Source organism: Phyllostomus hastatus, unplaced genomic scaffold (genome assembly GCF_019186645.2).
Source record: "Phyllostomus hastatus isolate PE091 unplaced genomic scaffold, TTU_PhHast_1.1 phas_scaffold_78, whole genome shotgun sequence".
In the NCBI taxonomy this organism is placed as follows: Eukaryota; Metazoa; Chordata; class Mammalia; order Chiroptera; family Phyllostomidae; genus Phyllostomus; species Phyllostomus hastatus.
The window spans coordinates 23,994,074-24,008,272 of NW_025334041.1; the positions used below are offsets into that span (position 1 = coordinate 23,994,074).

At 39.7% G+C, this 14,199-nt stretch overlaps 1 protein-coding gene across 1 annotated transcript; it reads left to right on the forward strand.

Moving 5' to 3' along the window:
* Positions 1-5,732: 5,732 nt before the first annotated feature.
* NDUFA4 (NDUFA4 mitochondrial complex associated) lies at positions 5,733-12,583 on the forward strand. The gene is made up of 4 exons (XM_045828623.1): positions 5,733-5,891; positions 7,002-7,090; positions 7,765-7,825; positions 12,369-12,583. The coding sequence occupies exons 1-4, from the start codon at positions 5,850-5,852 to the stop codon at positions 12,423-12,425; spliced, it is 249 nt and encodes an 82-aa protein (XP_045684579.1). The 5' UTR covers positions 5,733-5,849; the 3' UTR covers positions 12,426-12,583.
* Positions 12,584-14,199: the final 1,616 nt, after the last annotated feature.

Consider the following 14,199-nt stretch of genomic DNA (forward strand, 5'->3'; position numbering starts at 1 on the left):
ATAAGATTCTGCCTTGAATTTACATTAATATAATTGTACTCCATGGCTCACTTATCAAACCATTTCTCTCTAAAGAACCTATTTCTTTACTGTCACACATTAATGACACATAATCACTAAGCTCCCAGAATTTTTTAGGCTTGTTTATTCAGAGAAACTGTGCAACAGAAATCATTTTGGGGGTCCTATCAATATACTGCCTAGATGTTTTTAGAGCTGGTCACCGTACAATTTACATTTCATTAAACAACTAATATTTATGTTATCTTTGTTCATTTTAAAATTGTTCACAAAATTAAATCAAGCAAGGAACAAGAAATCCAGAGGACACAGGTCTCAAGAGGAGGAGGATAATAAAAAAAGCTCCAAATCATTTAAGATACTGTGCCCTATGGTTGTTTTATTCCATGTTTTGATATAAAACTTTGTATGAGTCTTCAATGCCAAAATAATAGTTCCAAATCTAAAATTCTTAAAAGTCTGGGTTAACCTTTTCTATTTCACTTTCTATAACACCTTTGTATGCAACCTAAGCTCTCATCATACTAACCTCATCTCAATTCCTTCTATACATTATGCACTTACACTATGAACTTTTATTTCTTCTGCTTTATTCAGGCTATTTCATACATATGGAATGTATGTTTTCCCTCTTTTTATGGCTTGATCATTCTGTGAAGATCATAGTTAAGTTCTTCTCAGGCCCCACAGTCTTTGTTTTTCTGTATTATCAGTAATTGTACTTTTGTGTACTTATTGCCCAAATCAAGTCATCTAGCTAAGCATGGTATAAACAATGAGATAGAAATATAATCTTTCCCCAGTAAGGACATTAAACATCATGAATAAAAAGACAGTCTACCACAATTTGCCCTTTTAAAAAAATCCTCACAGGAGGACATATTCTCATGGCTTTTCTTTTTCTTTTCTTTTCTTTCTTTTTTTTTTTAAGAGAGAGAAAGAGAGAGAGAGGGAGAAACTGCAATGTGGGCATGAGCTCTAACCAGAAATCAAGCCCAAGACCTCTGGGTTTGTGCGATGACATTCCAACCAACTGACCACACCAGCCAGGGCAGTCTGCTCTTCTGACTGCAATCATGTCAATCTTTCTCCTTTCCTATTTCAAAATGTACTCACCCTCCTCCCCAAGGGAGTTAACCTAAAGGTCCTACATTATCATTATTGCCAGATCAAATCAATGATCCCCGAATAATGCTGGAGTCTCTCTGCTTGTTCCAGGTATGTTTCCTTTTGATCTGGAGACCTGTGAAGTAACAGTTATTTGCCTCACAACATGCAAAATACAACGATGGAACAGGAATTGGATGAGTGTAGTTAAATACATTTATACTATTCACAAAGAGAAAGAATCGGAGACACCCGCTGGTCCTGAAAATCTCACAAGGCGGAAGTTGTTGCTGGCTGAAGGTGTGGAATATTCCTTGATTAGGCCCTGATATTGCTGTCTGGGGATTAGTTCTAGTTCATTCTTCCCTGTGGCTCCTGTCTCCCACTTTGGAAAGTCTTATCTTAGATCCACTAAAGAGGATATTAAAAAATAGGCCTTCCTTGGTAGATAAGCAAATCTCTCAGCCTGCTTCCCATCTTCAGATGGTTGGTGAATCCAAGCGTCATTACACATTTCAAACTGTCACAGATACTTGATCTCAAGGCTGATGTTTTTTTCAGCAGTACCCAGTCTACTTCTCTTCCATTTGACTCCAGTAAATTCCAGCCATCAAAAAAGCCATACTCACAATTCTTTTTAGAGATACCTTTTGCTTTCTCTAGATTTAATTTCAGTCACTTTGATTCTATCAGGCTTTGGTAGGAGAGCTACACCTTTATCTATTTGACTTCCAAATTGTTCAGTTGAGAATGGCTACTTTCTTGAATACATATTCAAGAAATGAATGTGTGAATGTGTGAATGTACATTAATTTCAGGATCTTTATTTTTTATTGGCTGATTTTAGAGAGAGATAAAGAGAGAGAGGGAGGGAAGGGGGAGAGAGAGAGAGAGAGAGAGAGAGAGAGAGAGAGAGAGAGAGAGAGTTAGAGTTGTTGTTCCATTTATTTATGTATTCATTAGTTGCTTCTTGTATGTGCCCTTACTGGGGATCAAACCCACAACCTTGGTATATCTGGACAATGTTTTAACCAACCGAGCTACCTGACCAGGGCTGAATTTTGCTTTTTTATTAACCGTGGTGTTCTTTATTTCATTATCAACTGTTTTCATTAAAAATAAAATATCCCCTTCTAATTTCTTTGCTGAAATCTTACCTATACTTACTACTGCTAGGTTTCTATAGTCCCTTCTAAATATTTTCCATGATTTTTGTGCTTAAATTTTTAAAACATAGCCAAACTCCTTACCATAGTCTGTAAGGTCAATGTCAGAGAGGCCTTTATAAACTCTCTGATCTCATTTTCTTCTCTACTTTGTTATGGATCAACCACACTGGCCTCCCCTGAGCATTTTTTTTTTTAACTTCAAAACTATTCCTCTTGACAATTGAAATAGTCTTCTCACAGATCTTCACCAGGTTACCTCCTTCTTTTCATTTAGATTGAGACCAAATATTACCTCTTTAGATGGACCTTCCTCGTCTATTCTCACTAAACTTTCCTCCACTCCCCCACCCGCTTCTGTCTCCTTATTCTATTTAATTGGTTTATCACTATCTAAAATTATCTTAATTGTTTGTTTACAGTTTGTCTTTCCAACCAGCCTGGAAGCTCCATTAGGGCAGAACAAGTTTCTCATTCTGTGATATCTACCTAGAAGAACTGTGCCTGGTGCAAAGTTGGTACTCAGTAAAGATTTATTGAATGAATGAAAAAGACAATAGTCTTCCTAAGCTTCCTGATACATCATCTTGATAATAATCATTTATCTTTTTTTCCCTACTGTTACAGAACACAACTATTATTGAAAGAAGGCCCCGGGTCCGTTATGTCCGCCGCCAGAGGAAAGATGTCTCTCAATGCTAGAGATTCGTGAAAAGGAAAGGAAATGTTTATTTAATGCTATACAAACTTAAAGTAGGGACCTAATGTCTTCATCAAAAATCCTAAAGTCCCTCAAAACACCCACAAACACACACAGTCCTTCCTTCCTTCCCCCCCTTTGCCCAGTCCAGAGTACCGTATCTCAGGAAAGGAAATAGAAGTCCATGGCTCAGGCAGTCCTCTGGTTCTTCCCAGTTAATACTCCATCTCGACTGGGAGACCTCCCTGGGTTCCCAGCACCCTCAGATGAGTCGCCGGGATCTCTGCTAAAACCAGGTGGTGGTTCCCCCTTCTAAAGCTGTGGGGGTCCCCACTCTGTCCAGGCCTCGTGGTTCTCCCTCTCAGGGCTGCGGGAGTCTCCACTCTGTCAAGGCCGCGTGGTTCTCTCTCCTAAAGCAGCACGGTTCTCCCTCAATGGCTGAGGTCCTCCCTATTCTGCTAAAGCCGCATGGTTCTCTCCCCTAATGGCCGCCAAGTCTGGGTTTTAAATCCCTGCGGCCAATCTTCCTCTGCAGCCTCATTTCCGACTCCTCCCACACTTGGCTTCACATGCCAGAACTCGTATCCTTCCAGGTTTACTGGGCTGCCATCTTGAGTCTGGGCAGGTGTGGCCCATGTCCTGGAGCCAATCTTCTCCGAGCTCCCACGCAGGCGCTGTAGCTTGGGGAATCTGCCCCACCCCCATGTCTTGGTGGGGAAGTTACTTCCATTCCCCTGGCTCAGAGATGATCACAGCTATGTAACATATCTATACAACCAGCCAAAGGCTATAGATATGTTAAATGACCATGCCAGAGGGTAGCTGCAAGGCTGTTGCTATGAAAAACAGCTCTCAATGGCCCTGCTCCATTTGTCCCTTCCCCCAACCCACACCCTGGGTGGGGGGGATGGAGACATCTTAAAATCTCCTGGACACCTTAAGTTCTGGACCCATTTCAAATGCGCCATTTCAAATGCCCATTTGGGGTCCCCCCTCTTGGCTGCACCCTGTAACACTACCTCACTGGCCATATCTCTTCTCCCAAGCATTGTGTTGGACTTCCTCAGCTCCATGTCCTTTGCTTCTCTTGTCACTGTTCCTTCTTTCCCTAAACAATCTGTCTCATTCAGTCATATGGCTTCAATTCCCACCAACAAATTGAGTCCTAAATATATTCTGTAATCTAGGTTGCTCTTCTGCCCTACACAAATCCACTTGAATTTTACATACATACTCATCATTCTCTATTGTTTATTTAATAATTGACATCAACCTCCACACAGATGGTCAAAAATTTAACCTCTGAAGAAAGTATCCTAGACTTATCCAGCTTTTCACTTCCCCATATTCTACGCATCACAAAGTCCTGTTGGTGCTACTTCCTTAATACTTCTGGAATCTTGTCTTCATTATTACATTCCCTACACTAGTCCAAGCTACCATTATCTCACACACTGACTGTTGCAGTGGCTCATTAACCCGACCCACCCCTTTCATGCTAATCTCCTCTAATACATTTTTCACAAAGCAATCATTTAAAACCACAGTATCTTGCTTTGCTTAACTTCCCAATTCTTAGCATAACCCCCAGGATGTTCAGTAAGTAGTCATTGGCCCATCAGATCTGATCCCCAGCTTGCTCTCACTCTTCAAGTGCCAGCCATACCAGACCTCCCACAGCTTCTCAAAAGGTCTCTCTAGATTTAGACCTGTCACCTGTTACCTCTGCTCTGTACACCTGCATCCTCCATTTCAGTCAGTTAACGTCCCCTTCTCCTTCAGGTCTAACGTTACTTCATTGAAGAAGCCTTTTCCTACTCTTCTCAGACCCAATTGTCTGTGTGATCTTTTGATTAAGGCTTTTAAATTCAGTATGCCCATAGCGCCCCCTAAAATTTGACCCATACAAGGCTTTGGGGTGACAGAGAGAGACAGAGAGGGGGAGAGAGATATTAAAACTGTACTGTGTCATTAGAAAAGATGTGTAGGGAAACAACCATTGAAAATACATTTGAAGAATGCGATTTTAATGGGAGTAAAAGACAGAAAACTGTACTGGAACAACAATTTAAATTAAAAAAAAAAAAGAATGCAATTCTGAGCCCAGGGAGAGGGCAATGTCACAAATGTCTTTGTGGCTTTGAACATTCAATTGAGGTTCAGGGACCTGAGGGTTTAGAGATCACAATGGCAGAACTATTGCCATCTTTAAAGCATTTACTAGTTTTTAACCTCTGCCCATAAGCGACAGTCTAAGACAGGAAGCAGCTGCAGTCTTCTTAAACCGCAGTGGCTGACCTTAGCGGCAAGGGACTCGACCTGCCCTCCAAGCGCCAGACGCTCAGCTGCCGCAGGCGCCGCTCTGCTCCCTCTGCGGCGGTCGGGGCCGGCCGGCGCGCGCCCAGCACGCGCGCCCCCAGCGCCTCGGCGCGCGGACTGCGGGGCAGGCAGGCGCCTAGCGAGAGGACCCGGCGGGCGGGGTGCGCGCGCCCGCCTCCCTCTCCCCATGTGAGGCCTCCTGAGAAAGTGCCTGGCTGGTCAATACAAGTGTTCCAGTTTTGACGGAACAAATTACCCGTCGGGAATGCACATGGCACAGGGGTAAGAAGGTTTCCCTCGGAGTGGAACGCCAAAGGTCTGGTTAGGTTAGAGTGGACGCGTGAGGCGCCGGGTGAAGCAGGCGCTGCCACGGACAGCCGCATGGAGGCCCTCCTGCCGCAGGGTGCCTACCGGCCAGGGGACCTTCAGGTAGGAGGTCCTGGGTGACTTTGGACGTCCGCTCATCCTCTGCGCTCTACCTGCTCCAGGGCCGTGCGGTTTTCCTTTCCCTCGTTTCCGGGCCCTCCGCCGCAGCCATGCTCCGTCAGATCGTCGGGCAGGCCAAGAAGCATCCCAGCGTGAGTTCGTGACCCCTCCCCTGGTGGGCCACCCCGTGGGGGGCTGCGGCGGGACTGCGGCCGCCCCAGTCCCGTGGGAGCTTCCTCCTTCCCTGCCACTCACCGGCTCGCTCCTTGCGGCCCGACCTGGCCTCTTTTTGCCCTGTCTGGCTGTTTGCTCCAGGCCCTTGAGTTCTGACCTTCCTCGCCGAGCACGGTGGGGCTGGGGCTGGCCGGCTGAAGGGTGAGGGGTACGTTCGAGGAAAGGAGGAAAAGAAACTGGTGAACGTTGGAATAATTTGGTGGCCGTGGCTTCTTGCGGATTCCTCGGACGAAGGGGGATGGTTGTGCGCTGTGTGGGTTAGAGACAAGTAAAGCTCGGGTTACCCATTTTCTTGTCCTGTCTGTCAAGGACCCCGTATGCAGTGTTGAACCGCCAGGCCTTGTGGCAAACAAGAGGGTCTACAGTGTTGGAATCCTGAGTTCGTTTCGACCTGTTGACATCTTGAGGGAGTTTGGTAGCGCAGGAATTTGATTGCTGTCAAGTTCTTTTGTGTCTCTCATTTTCCCCTAGCACATCAGTGTGCTGTGGTTTAAACACTAAATTACGCAGTCTTGACTCTATCTTAAATTCGTTTGTTTACGCATGAAGCATTGGTAGCAGTATGCTTTCAGAGATGATGCCTAAAATCAATATTTGTAACAGGTGTGTTTCTGTCTACTGTTTGTGTTTTTTATGACGTGTATGTCGAGGCAAACTTAAGTATTTTGCCAAGAACTTGTTTTTCAAGCCTTAAAATAAAGGAAGCTGGAATATTTAATGGGAATGATGCATAAAAGTTAGAAAGGTAAAGTAGATATATTTTCTTGGGAGATTTTGAAACTTGAATATTTTTTCTGCATTAAACCAGCAGCATCTTCACATTTTTTGGAAATCCCACTTCTTTCTTTTGAGCACAGTAATAAGAAATATCCCTTCAATGTAAGAACTACCTTTATTAAAATTTTTAAACAGAATTGAAAAATAGCAGTTGGAAACTTAGGAATCAATGTGTAGAAACTACTGTAGCTTCTCTGTTATCAGTTTTGAAGATGACTAATAATTCTTGTCTGTTTTATGTTTGATTTTAGTTGATCCCCCTCTTTGTATTTATTGGAGCTGGAGGTACTGGGGCATTGCTGTATGTCATGCGCCTGGCATTGTTTAACCCAGATGTCTGGTAAGTACTTAAAACGTTTGAAACTTGGATGGTTTATCAAGCTAGTGTAGGAGGCACAGTTTTTCTGGGGAGGCAGCATCAAGTAGTAGAAAGAACCTGAGTTTTGTAGTCATACAGTAAGTTCTGACCCAATTTCTGTTGTTGCTGTTTGCCTTTCCTGGTTCATAAAATCATCTAAATTTCTCTTGAGTCTCATTTTCCAATTGGTAGAGTAGAACTGCTAATACCTATCTTGTAAAGATTAAGATAATTATTTTTATAAACTTAATCAGGGTTGCCTGTACATATACATGATTTTTGCTTGTTTTTCCATGATAACATTTTTTTTTGAGGTTGGAAAACATCAGGCAAGGGAAAAAGTTTGATTCATTGTTATTTTATGCACTTTTCTATATATCACTTCATTGATGAAATAGAAAACGTTAGTAATAGCCAAGAATGAAGTTTCCTGTGACAGGGATAGGGACAAGGACAACTGCCCCAAGAGGTTCTGTTTACCTTTTTTCTAATCGATTGCATAGGACTCCTTATTATAGATCCTCTCTCTGTTTCAACTTATAATGAAAACACCATACTTCACTTAATAAGAAGTGAGATGGATCTTTTCAAAATACTAGCTTTTTAAGTAGTACAAAACTATTTTAAATCATTTTTATTGCTATGTTTTGTTTTAGTTGGGACAAAAAGAATAACCCAGAACCCTGGAACAAGCTGGGTCCCAATGAGCAATATAAGGTAAGCTACAAAGTTGTTTCAGAATGCTGGAGAGTGTGTTTTAATAAAGTTTGTTATGGAGTAGTTTTTTTTGAAATTAGATGCACAGGTAAATTCCATTATAGAGAACTTTCAAGAGCTGCTAGACTGTTCTGTGAAATTAAACTGGTGAATTTTTCTAATAAATAGTTTTGCTAAGAACTTTATTCACAGACTAGAGTTGGGATATGAAATTAAGATAATGTCTCAAATCTACTGATTTGATGAAGAAAAAAGGAGAGATAGTATAGCTGTCGTTTACCATTTTCATAGATGTTAGTCTCGTGTAGTTTTTCCTCAAGCTTCACTATACATAGGCATCAGCTGGAGAGTCCATTCAGATTCTTGAGCTCTGCCCCCAGGTTCTGATTCAGCTGGTCTGTTGTGGAGATGGAGAATTTGCATTTCTAACAAGGTTTCACACCATGCTGACACTACTGGTCTGGGAACCACACTTAGAGTAGCACAAAGCCAGTATAATAAATATTTTGGCTGGCTGTTCTTGGTATGATTGAAATATTTCATGTGAAGATTAGTAGGAAGAAATGAAAGCCAGTTGAAACTGAAATTTTACATTGAACCTTCTAGATAAATTTTTTAACATCTTTTCTGAAGAGTGGTTTGTGGAACTACTCTTCCAAAGACTGATTTCATGGCCTGGGACTGTTCACTTATTTTTTTGAGATATAATTGACATAATGTTTAAGTTTGTACATGTTGGTTTTGTATATTGCAGTATGAATTACTTACTACAGTAGCATTAACTAATACTTTTGTCACATCACGTAATTATCATTTTTTGGGGTGTGTGGAGAACAATTAAGATCTAGTCTCTTAGCAACTTTGAAATTTACAATACAGTTGACTAGGTCTCCAGAACTTATCTACTAGTTGCAAGTTTGTACCCTTAAATAACATCTTCCCAATTCTTCCATCTTTTAGTAACCAGCATTCTATTCTCTGTTTTTATTAGTTCAGCTTTTTAGATTTCACATATAAATGATATTATACAGTATTTCTCTTTGTCTGTCTTAGCTCACTTAGCATAACACCCTCAAGGTCCATCCATGTTGCTAATATCTAAGATCATTTATTGATTCCCCAAACATAACCTTCCTTATGTGTATAATTTTGTATATGAAGACAAACCCTTGCAATGTCAGAAAACCCCCCAAAAAACAAAACAAAAAACAGGGCAGTCTTATAGGATATAATTTATATACCATACAACTTGCCTATTTAAAGTATATAACTCACCCATGCACTTTCCACTATACCAGGCTGCTTCATCAAAAGAGAAATAACAGTTTGCATAAGCACTTAGAGGTAAGGTAGTCAGACCAATGTGTGTTTAGGACCCCTCTGATACCTTTAGGGGTGTCAAACTCATTTTCACCGGGGGCCAGCCACATCAGCCTTGCGGTTGCCTTCAAAGGGCTAAATGTAATTTTAGGACTGTGTAAATGTAACTGCTCCTTAGCTAGGGGCAAGGAGTTCGGGTGCTGCCCTGGGTAGAAACAAGGTGCCAGGCCAGATAAAACAAGGGCCCTCGGGCCTCGTGTTTGCCACCTATGCTAGGAAATAAATACCTCCACGATGGAGATGGATGCTATCATTACTGGTAATAGCAACTTTTAAGATAATTATCACCTTTTGCTGATTCCAAGCTTTCCACTTAACCTTTGGATTATAATTTGGCTTCCAAATCTCTAAAAAGTCCTCCTTGTAAGAAACAAACAAAAATGTATCATTGAAGCTGAAATGATCCATCTGATCTCTTAAATTTTGCCTCAAAAAAAAAGTACAAACAGGCATTGTGTTTTTCCCCCTCATAAATTTGTTTAAATTAAGTTCATTCTAGAGAAAATGAATTCATATCCAATGAAGTTTGAAAAAACTGAAAAATAGGCGTTGATACTTCTACCAAGGAACATTTTGGAGTCTCTGGGTCTGTGTAGTTCGCAAAACTCCCCAGGTGATTCTGATAATGAAGCCAGTTACCAGTGCTCTGGGAAATGACAACATGCCAGTATGAGGCCATGTGAATTTGGAGATGGATTGTTGTTACAATAAAAATCTAAGGTGTGTGGCACAGATTGGGCTGTGAGTAACTGTGACAGTGATGTTAGATACTGTAAAGATAAATCTTATGAAAGCAAAATATTTGATCAAGTGTCACCTGCTGTACTTGGAAGGTGGACTATGTGCCTGCAGAGCTGTTACAGGAAAAGATTTTGGAAAACAGGATGTTAATGGACTATTGCTGCTGTCTGTATTTGTCAGGAGATGAGCTTGTGTAAGAACTGGATGATTTGCAAGTGGAAATAAAAGGGAACAAGTCCAGAAACTAGTGAGCCTAGAGTGAGTGAAGCCTACTACTGCTTCTAAGGCCTTAGTGAGGTAGACTAGATTAATCTATCATTCACTGCCCTTCACCTAAGAGAATTTGTTTTTATGGCCCACTGACATGAGGTTTGACAACGTGATCTGCTCTGGCAAATCATAAGCGAGGGGAAGTGATATCTGCCAGTTCTAAACCAGTGTGTGGTTACCCCCATTGTTCTTTTCCATCTGTCGTGAGAACAGAACTGACAGTTAAGGATTACACATTCAGCCTAGGACAGGAATCAGGAGAACAGGGACCAGTTACTTTGTAAGTGGTATATAATCTGAATGAAAAATAAACCTTTGTTGTTGTAAAGCACTAAGATCTGGAGGTTATTTGTTGCTTCTTTACAAAGCTAACTAATACAAATGAGAGAGGGGACTGAGATAGGATTTAAGCATCAATGGCTCAGCAACACTTCTGTCGAGTAAAAAGCCCAAAGTCAAGATCAGAATATGCCGTGCCTTCCCAGCTGTTCTAAAGACCTTCAAGGTAGCAATTACATTGAGAAAAAGAATGGGGACATGGAAGCTGAAAAATAAAGCAGACTTGAAAATTACATCAACAGAGAATTTTGATACTGGTACATGGAACTAAATAGAGGCAAGTACATGAGAAGCCTGGTTAGTTTTGAGAAAACTGTCAAAGATACTGTGACCTTTACACTCTGCATGGGTGTAGTGGCTCGAGCCTGCTCATTCAGTGTTTGGCAACCTGATCTTCATTGCCTCTTTTATAGAGAATGAGTAAGGTTGTGTTAATTAACCAAGATAAACAAAACATTCTGCCTGTAGTGCCTGGCATCTATTAAAAAGGCCCCCAAATATTTATTTTCTTCTTATATATAACCTGCAGTTTCTTCTACAAACATTCCCTTAATACTTTGTTAACATGTTAGGGATAGCACAGTGGTTTTTTTTTAAGACCTACTATTTAGGTTTAGTTGCTTCAGAAGAGAATCCTGTCAGAACAAAGAATACTGCTTTAGGGCTTATTTGTACTTCTCTGTCTATGAAAGTCTCTGTTATCTCAGCAATATCAAGGATACACTCTACTACTGGGGTTTTTAGCAGTCAAATGAATAAGAATTTTTTAGTTAGAGATAAAAAAAGCTAGGGTAATGTTTGAAGAAAGAAAACAAAGGACTTGAAGAAAAGGATACAGATTTATGAGCTTCTTGTTTAAATCCCCAAAGTGCGAATGATTCTGCGATTTTTATTTATTTTTTTGAGTCTTCAAGTAATTATATATAGCATAATTTCATCAGTGTTATTTGGCACAAGAATGAGTAAACCCAAGATTATAGCCTTATTTGGGCTTATGTACAAATTCTAATGTTTCCTCAGTCTGGAGGCAGTCTAAGACATGAATCATTAAAAAAAAGTTTTTGATATTTAGAGGAAGCTTTTTAAGCATTTGTAGTAGGATTTCTAATATTAATTTTAATTGAATGTAAGGAAATTTTTGGAAATGATAAGTTCCAAATATATAGTATTATTTAAATATATTATTATTTAAAAACAAAAATATAGTACTATTTAAAAGCTTTTGTACCAGAGGTGGTCAGATGTCAGTCTGGTATTGATGCAGTCTGGGCTAGGAAAGTAATGGGGGGAAAAGCCATCAAAGTAAGCTAGTTTGTATGTAAAAAGTTGTGCAAACCACAACAAAGCATTACCACATTACTGGCTTATTTTGGTTGCTATAAATCTCTCCTATCAAACTTAAAAAACTTTGCTAGCCAAAGTAGGGATGATAATTCTTGGTATTCCTCTATTCTGTTGGAGATTCATCTGTATACTGAGTGAGCATGAAAGTAAAAACTTAAGAGTTAGAAGTACATATCAAAAGGAATTCTTATTCACTATGAAACAAGAATTTTTTAGAAGTTTTGATCGACAGATTATACTAACACTGCTCTTCTGCAGTAGACTGAATATTTTGACCTTACAAAATTAATAATAAAGAACTGGAGTTTTGGTGTCTTATCTTTGAATGACTTTCACATTGTAAATATTCTTGATAAAAATTTCATGTTTGTAATTTTTACTGTAGGTAGCTGAATAAAAATAATTCTAAAACTTCTGTATAATCTCTGTATTTGATAGATTATCTAAAATATTTTTTTTCTTTTCCAAGTTCTACTCAGTGAATGTAGATTACACCAAACTGAAGAAAGAAGGTCCTGAGTTCTAAATGAAATAATTCAATATAAAGCTGCTTAGAATGAAGGTCTACCAGAAGCCATCCGCACAATTTTCCACTTAACCGGGAAATATTTCCCCCAAATGCACGAAATCATGTTGGTGTATTCTGTTGCAGTTTACACTGATTAATAAATGTTTGAAACTTGATATGTCTCACTATTTAATGCTGAAAATGTGCTCTGAATTTTACAACTGGGGTATAAATACTAGAATTTAAAGAATTTCTTGAGTATAATTTGAAAATAAGACTTTAAGTTGCTCAATAAGACACTTTGATTTTGTGTGTTGGTCATAACCTCACTACAGCATAATTAACAACTGCAACTGGAAAATATACAAAGGTAGATCAGGAAGAACATTTAAGCCTCTTTGCCATTGGCAAACTAGAAACTTGTGGATTTCTGTGACTGGCTGATATTGAAGTATGTGCAATTGTTAACAATGATTATTACCATGGTATTCATTCTGTTGGCTGAAGATTTTCAAGGTTGTCAATCATAGTGGTTTAGCTGGGGATTTTAGTTGGATCCAAATCTGTCACTACTAACCATGGAACTAGTGGCCAAGGACAGAAGTTGGGGATATATTCTGAGTCTTGGCAGGTTTCCAAAAGCCAGGAAATATATTAGTAGTAATTTTAAGGTGGGGAAAATGTGAGTTACCTTTTTTCAAAATAGTCTGTGGAATTAGAATTAAATTGAAGAAAATGTTAATGTGTGTATTGATGTTACTGGTTGTGGCTCATGCCTTTTAGCCAAGTTGCAAATTATTTAATGAGCAGAACATTTCAGTGGTACCTAATAAAGAATTAACCGTATATCAAGTTTTTACATCAAGTGTTTCTGAGTCATTACACCACAGAAGATTTTGGATTTTGATGTATATTTCATTTAAAAAGTAGTAAGAACACATTTTACATGTCAGGAACCAAATGAACTTAATGTTTGAATTAACATGGATTATCTCAAGTACACATTTATTTTTAAAGTTCAGAAAACTAAGATGCAGATTAAACTACTCAAGTATATTCTTTTAGCCAAGTGTGGGTATTTGAGCCCAAGTAGTCTTTTTTTTTTTTAAGATTTTATTTATTTTTAGAGAGGGAAGGGAGGGAGATAGAGAGAGACATATCAATGTGTGGTTGCTGGTGGTTATGGCCTGCAACCCAGGCATGTACCCTGGCTGGGAATCGAACCTGCGACACTTTGGTTCGCAGCCCAAGCTCAATCCACTGAGCTACGCCAGCCAGGGCTTTAGCCCAAGTAGTCTTGAACCTAGAGTGCAGAGTGCATTTTAGTTACTTTAAACTCCTGTGTCTCTTGCATAATTTCAGCCTCTAGCAGCAGGGCTTCCCGATCTTGCCACTATTGACGTTCTAAGTCATATTTAGCAGCAACTATGCACTCTACTGCTACAGGCCAGTAGCATTCCTCCCTTCCCCAGGTTGTGAAAACCAAAAATGCCACCAGATATTGCCGAATGTTCCCTGTTGGGCAAAATGCCCCATCCCCACCTCTGTTGATAACAGCTTTAGGCATATTGGTACAAATCACTTCAAAAAGTTTAAAATTGTGTGAAGAAACGTGGTGGCCAAAGTTATAGGTACCCAAGTAATTAACAAACTAAACACTAAGCACTTCCAAATAAATGTTACATTAAGGAATTTTTAATAACATTTTCTAGTATTGAAGACAACTGTATGGATTCTTAAAGATGAATAGCATCCTTCCTCTGTGTTCAGTGTTCTTGAAATTTCCCACGTA

Excerpts from the sequence above, each read along its gene's own strand:
- NDUFA4 (XM_045828623.1), top strand. The coding sequence starts at position 5,850 with ATGCTCCGTCAGATCGTCGGGCAGGCCAAGAAGCATCCCAGC. Across the intron at positions 5,892-7,001 it reads AGGCCAAGAAGCATCCCAGC|TTGATCCCCCTCTTTGTATT; the intron begins GTGAGTTCGTGA and ends GTTTGATTTTAG. Across the intron at positions 7,091-7,764 it reads TTGTTTAACCCAGATGTCTG|TTGGGACAAAAAGAATAACC; the intron begins GTAAGTACTTAA and ends GTTTTGTTTTAG.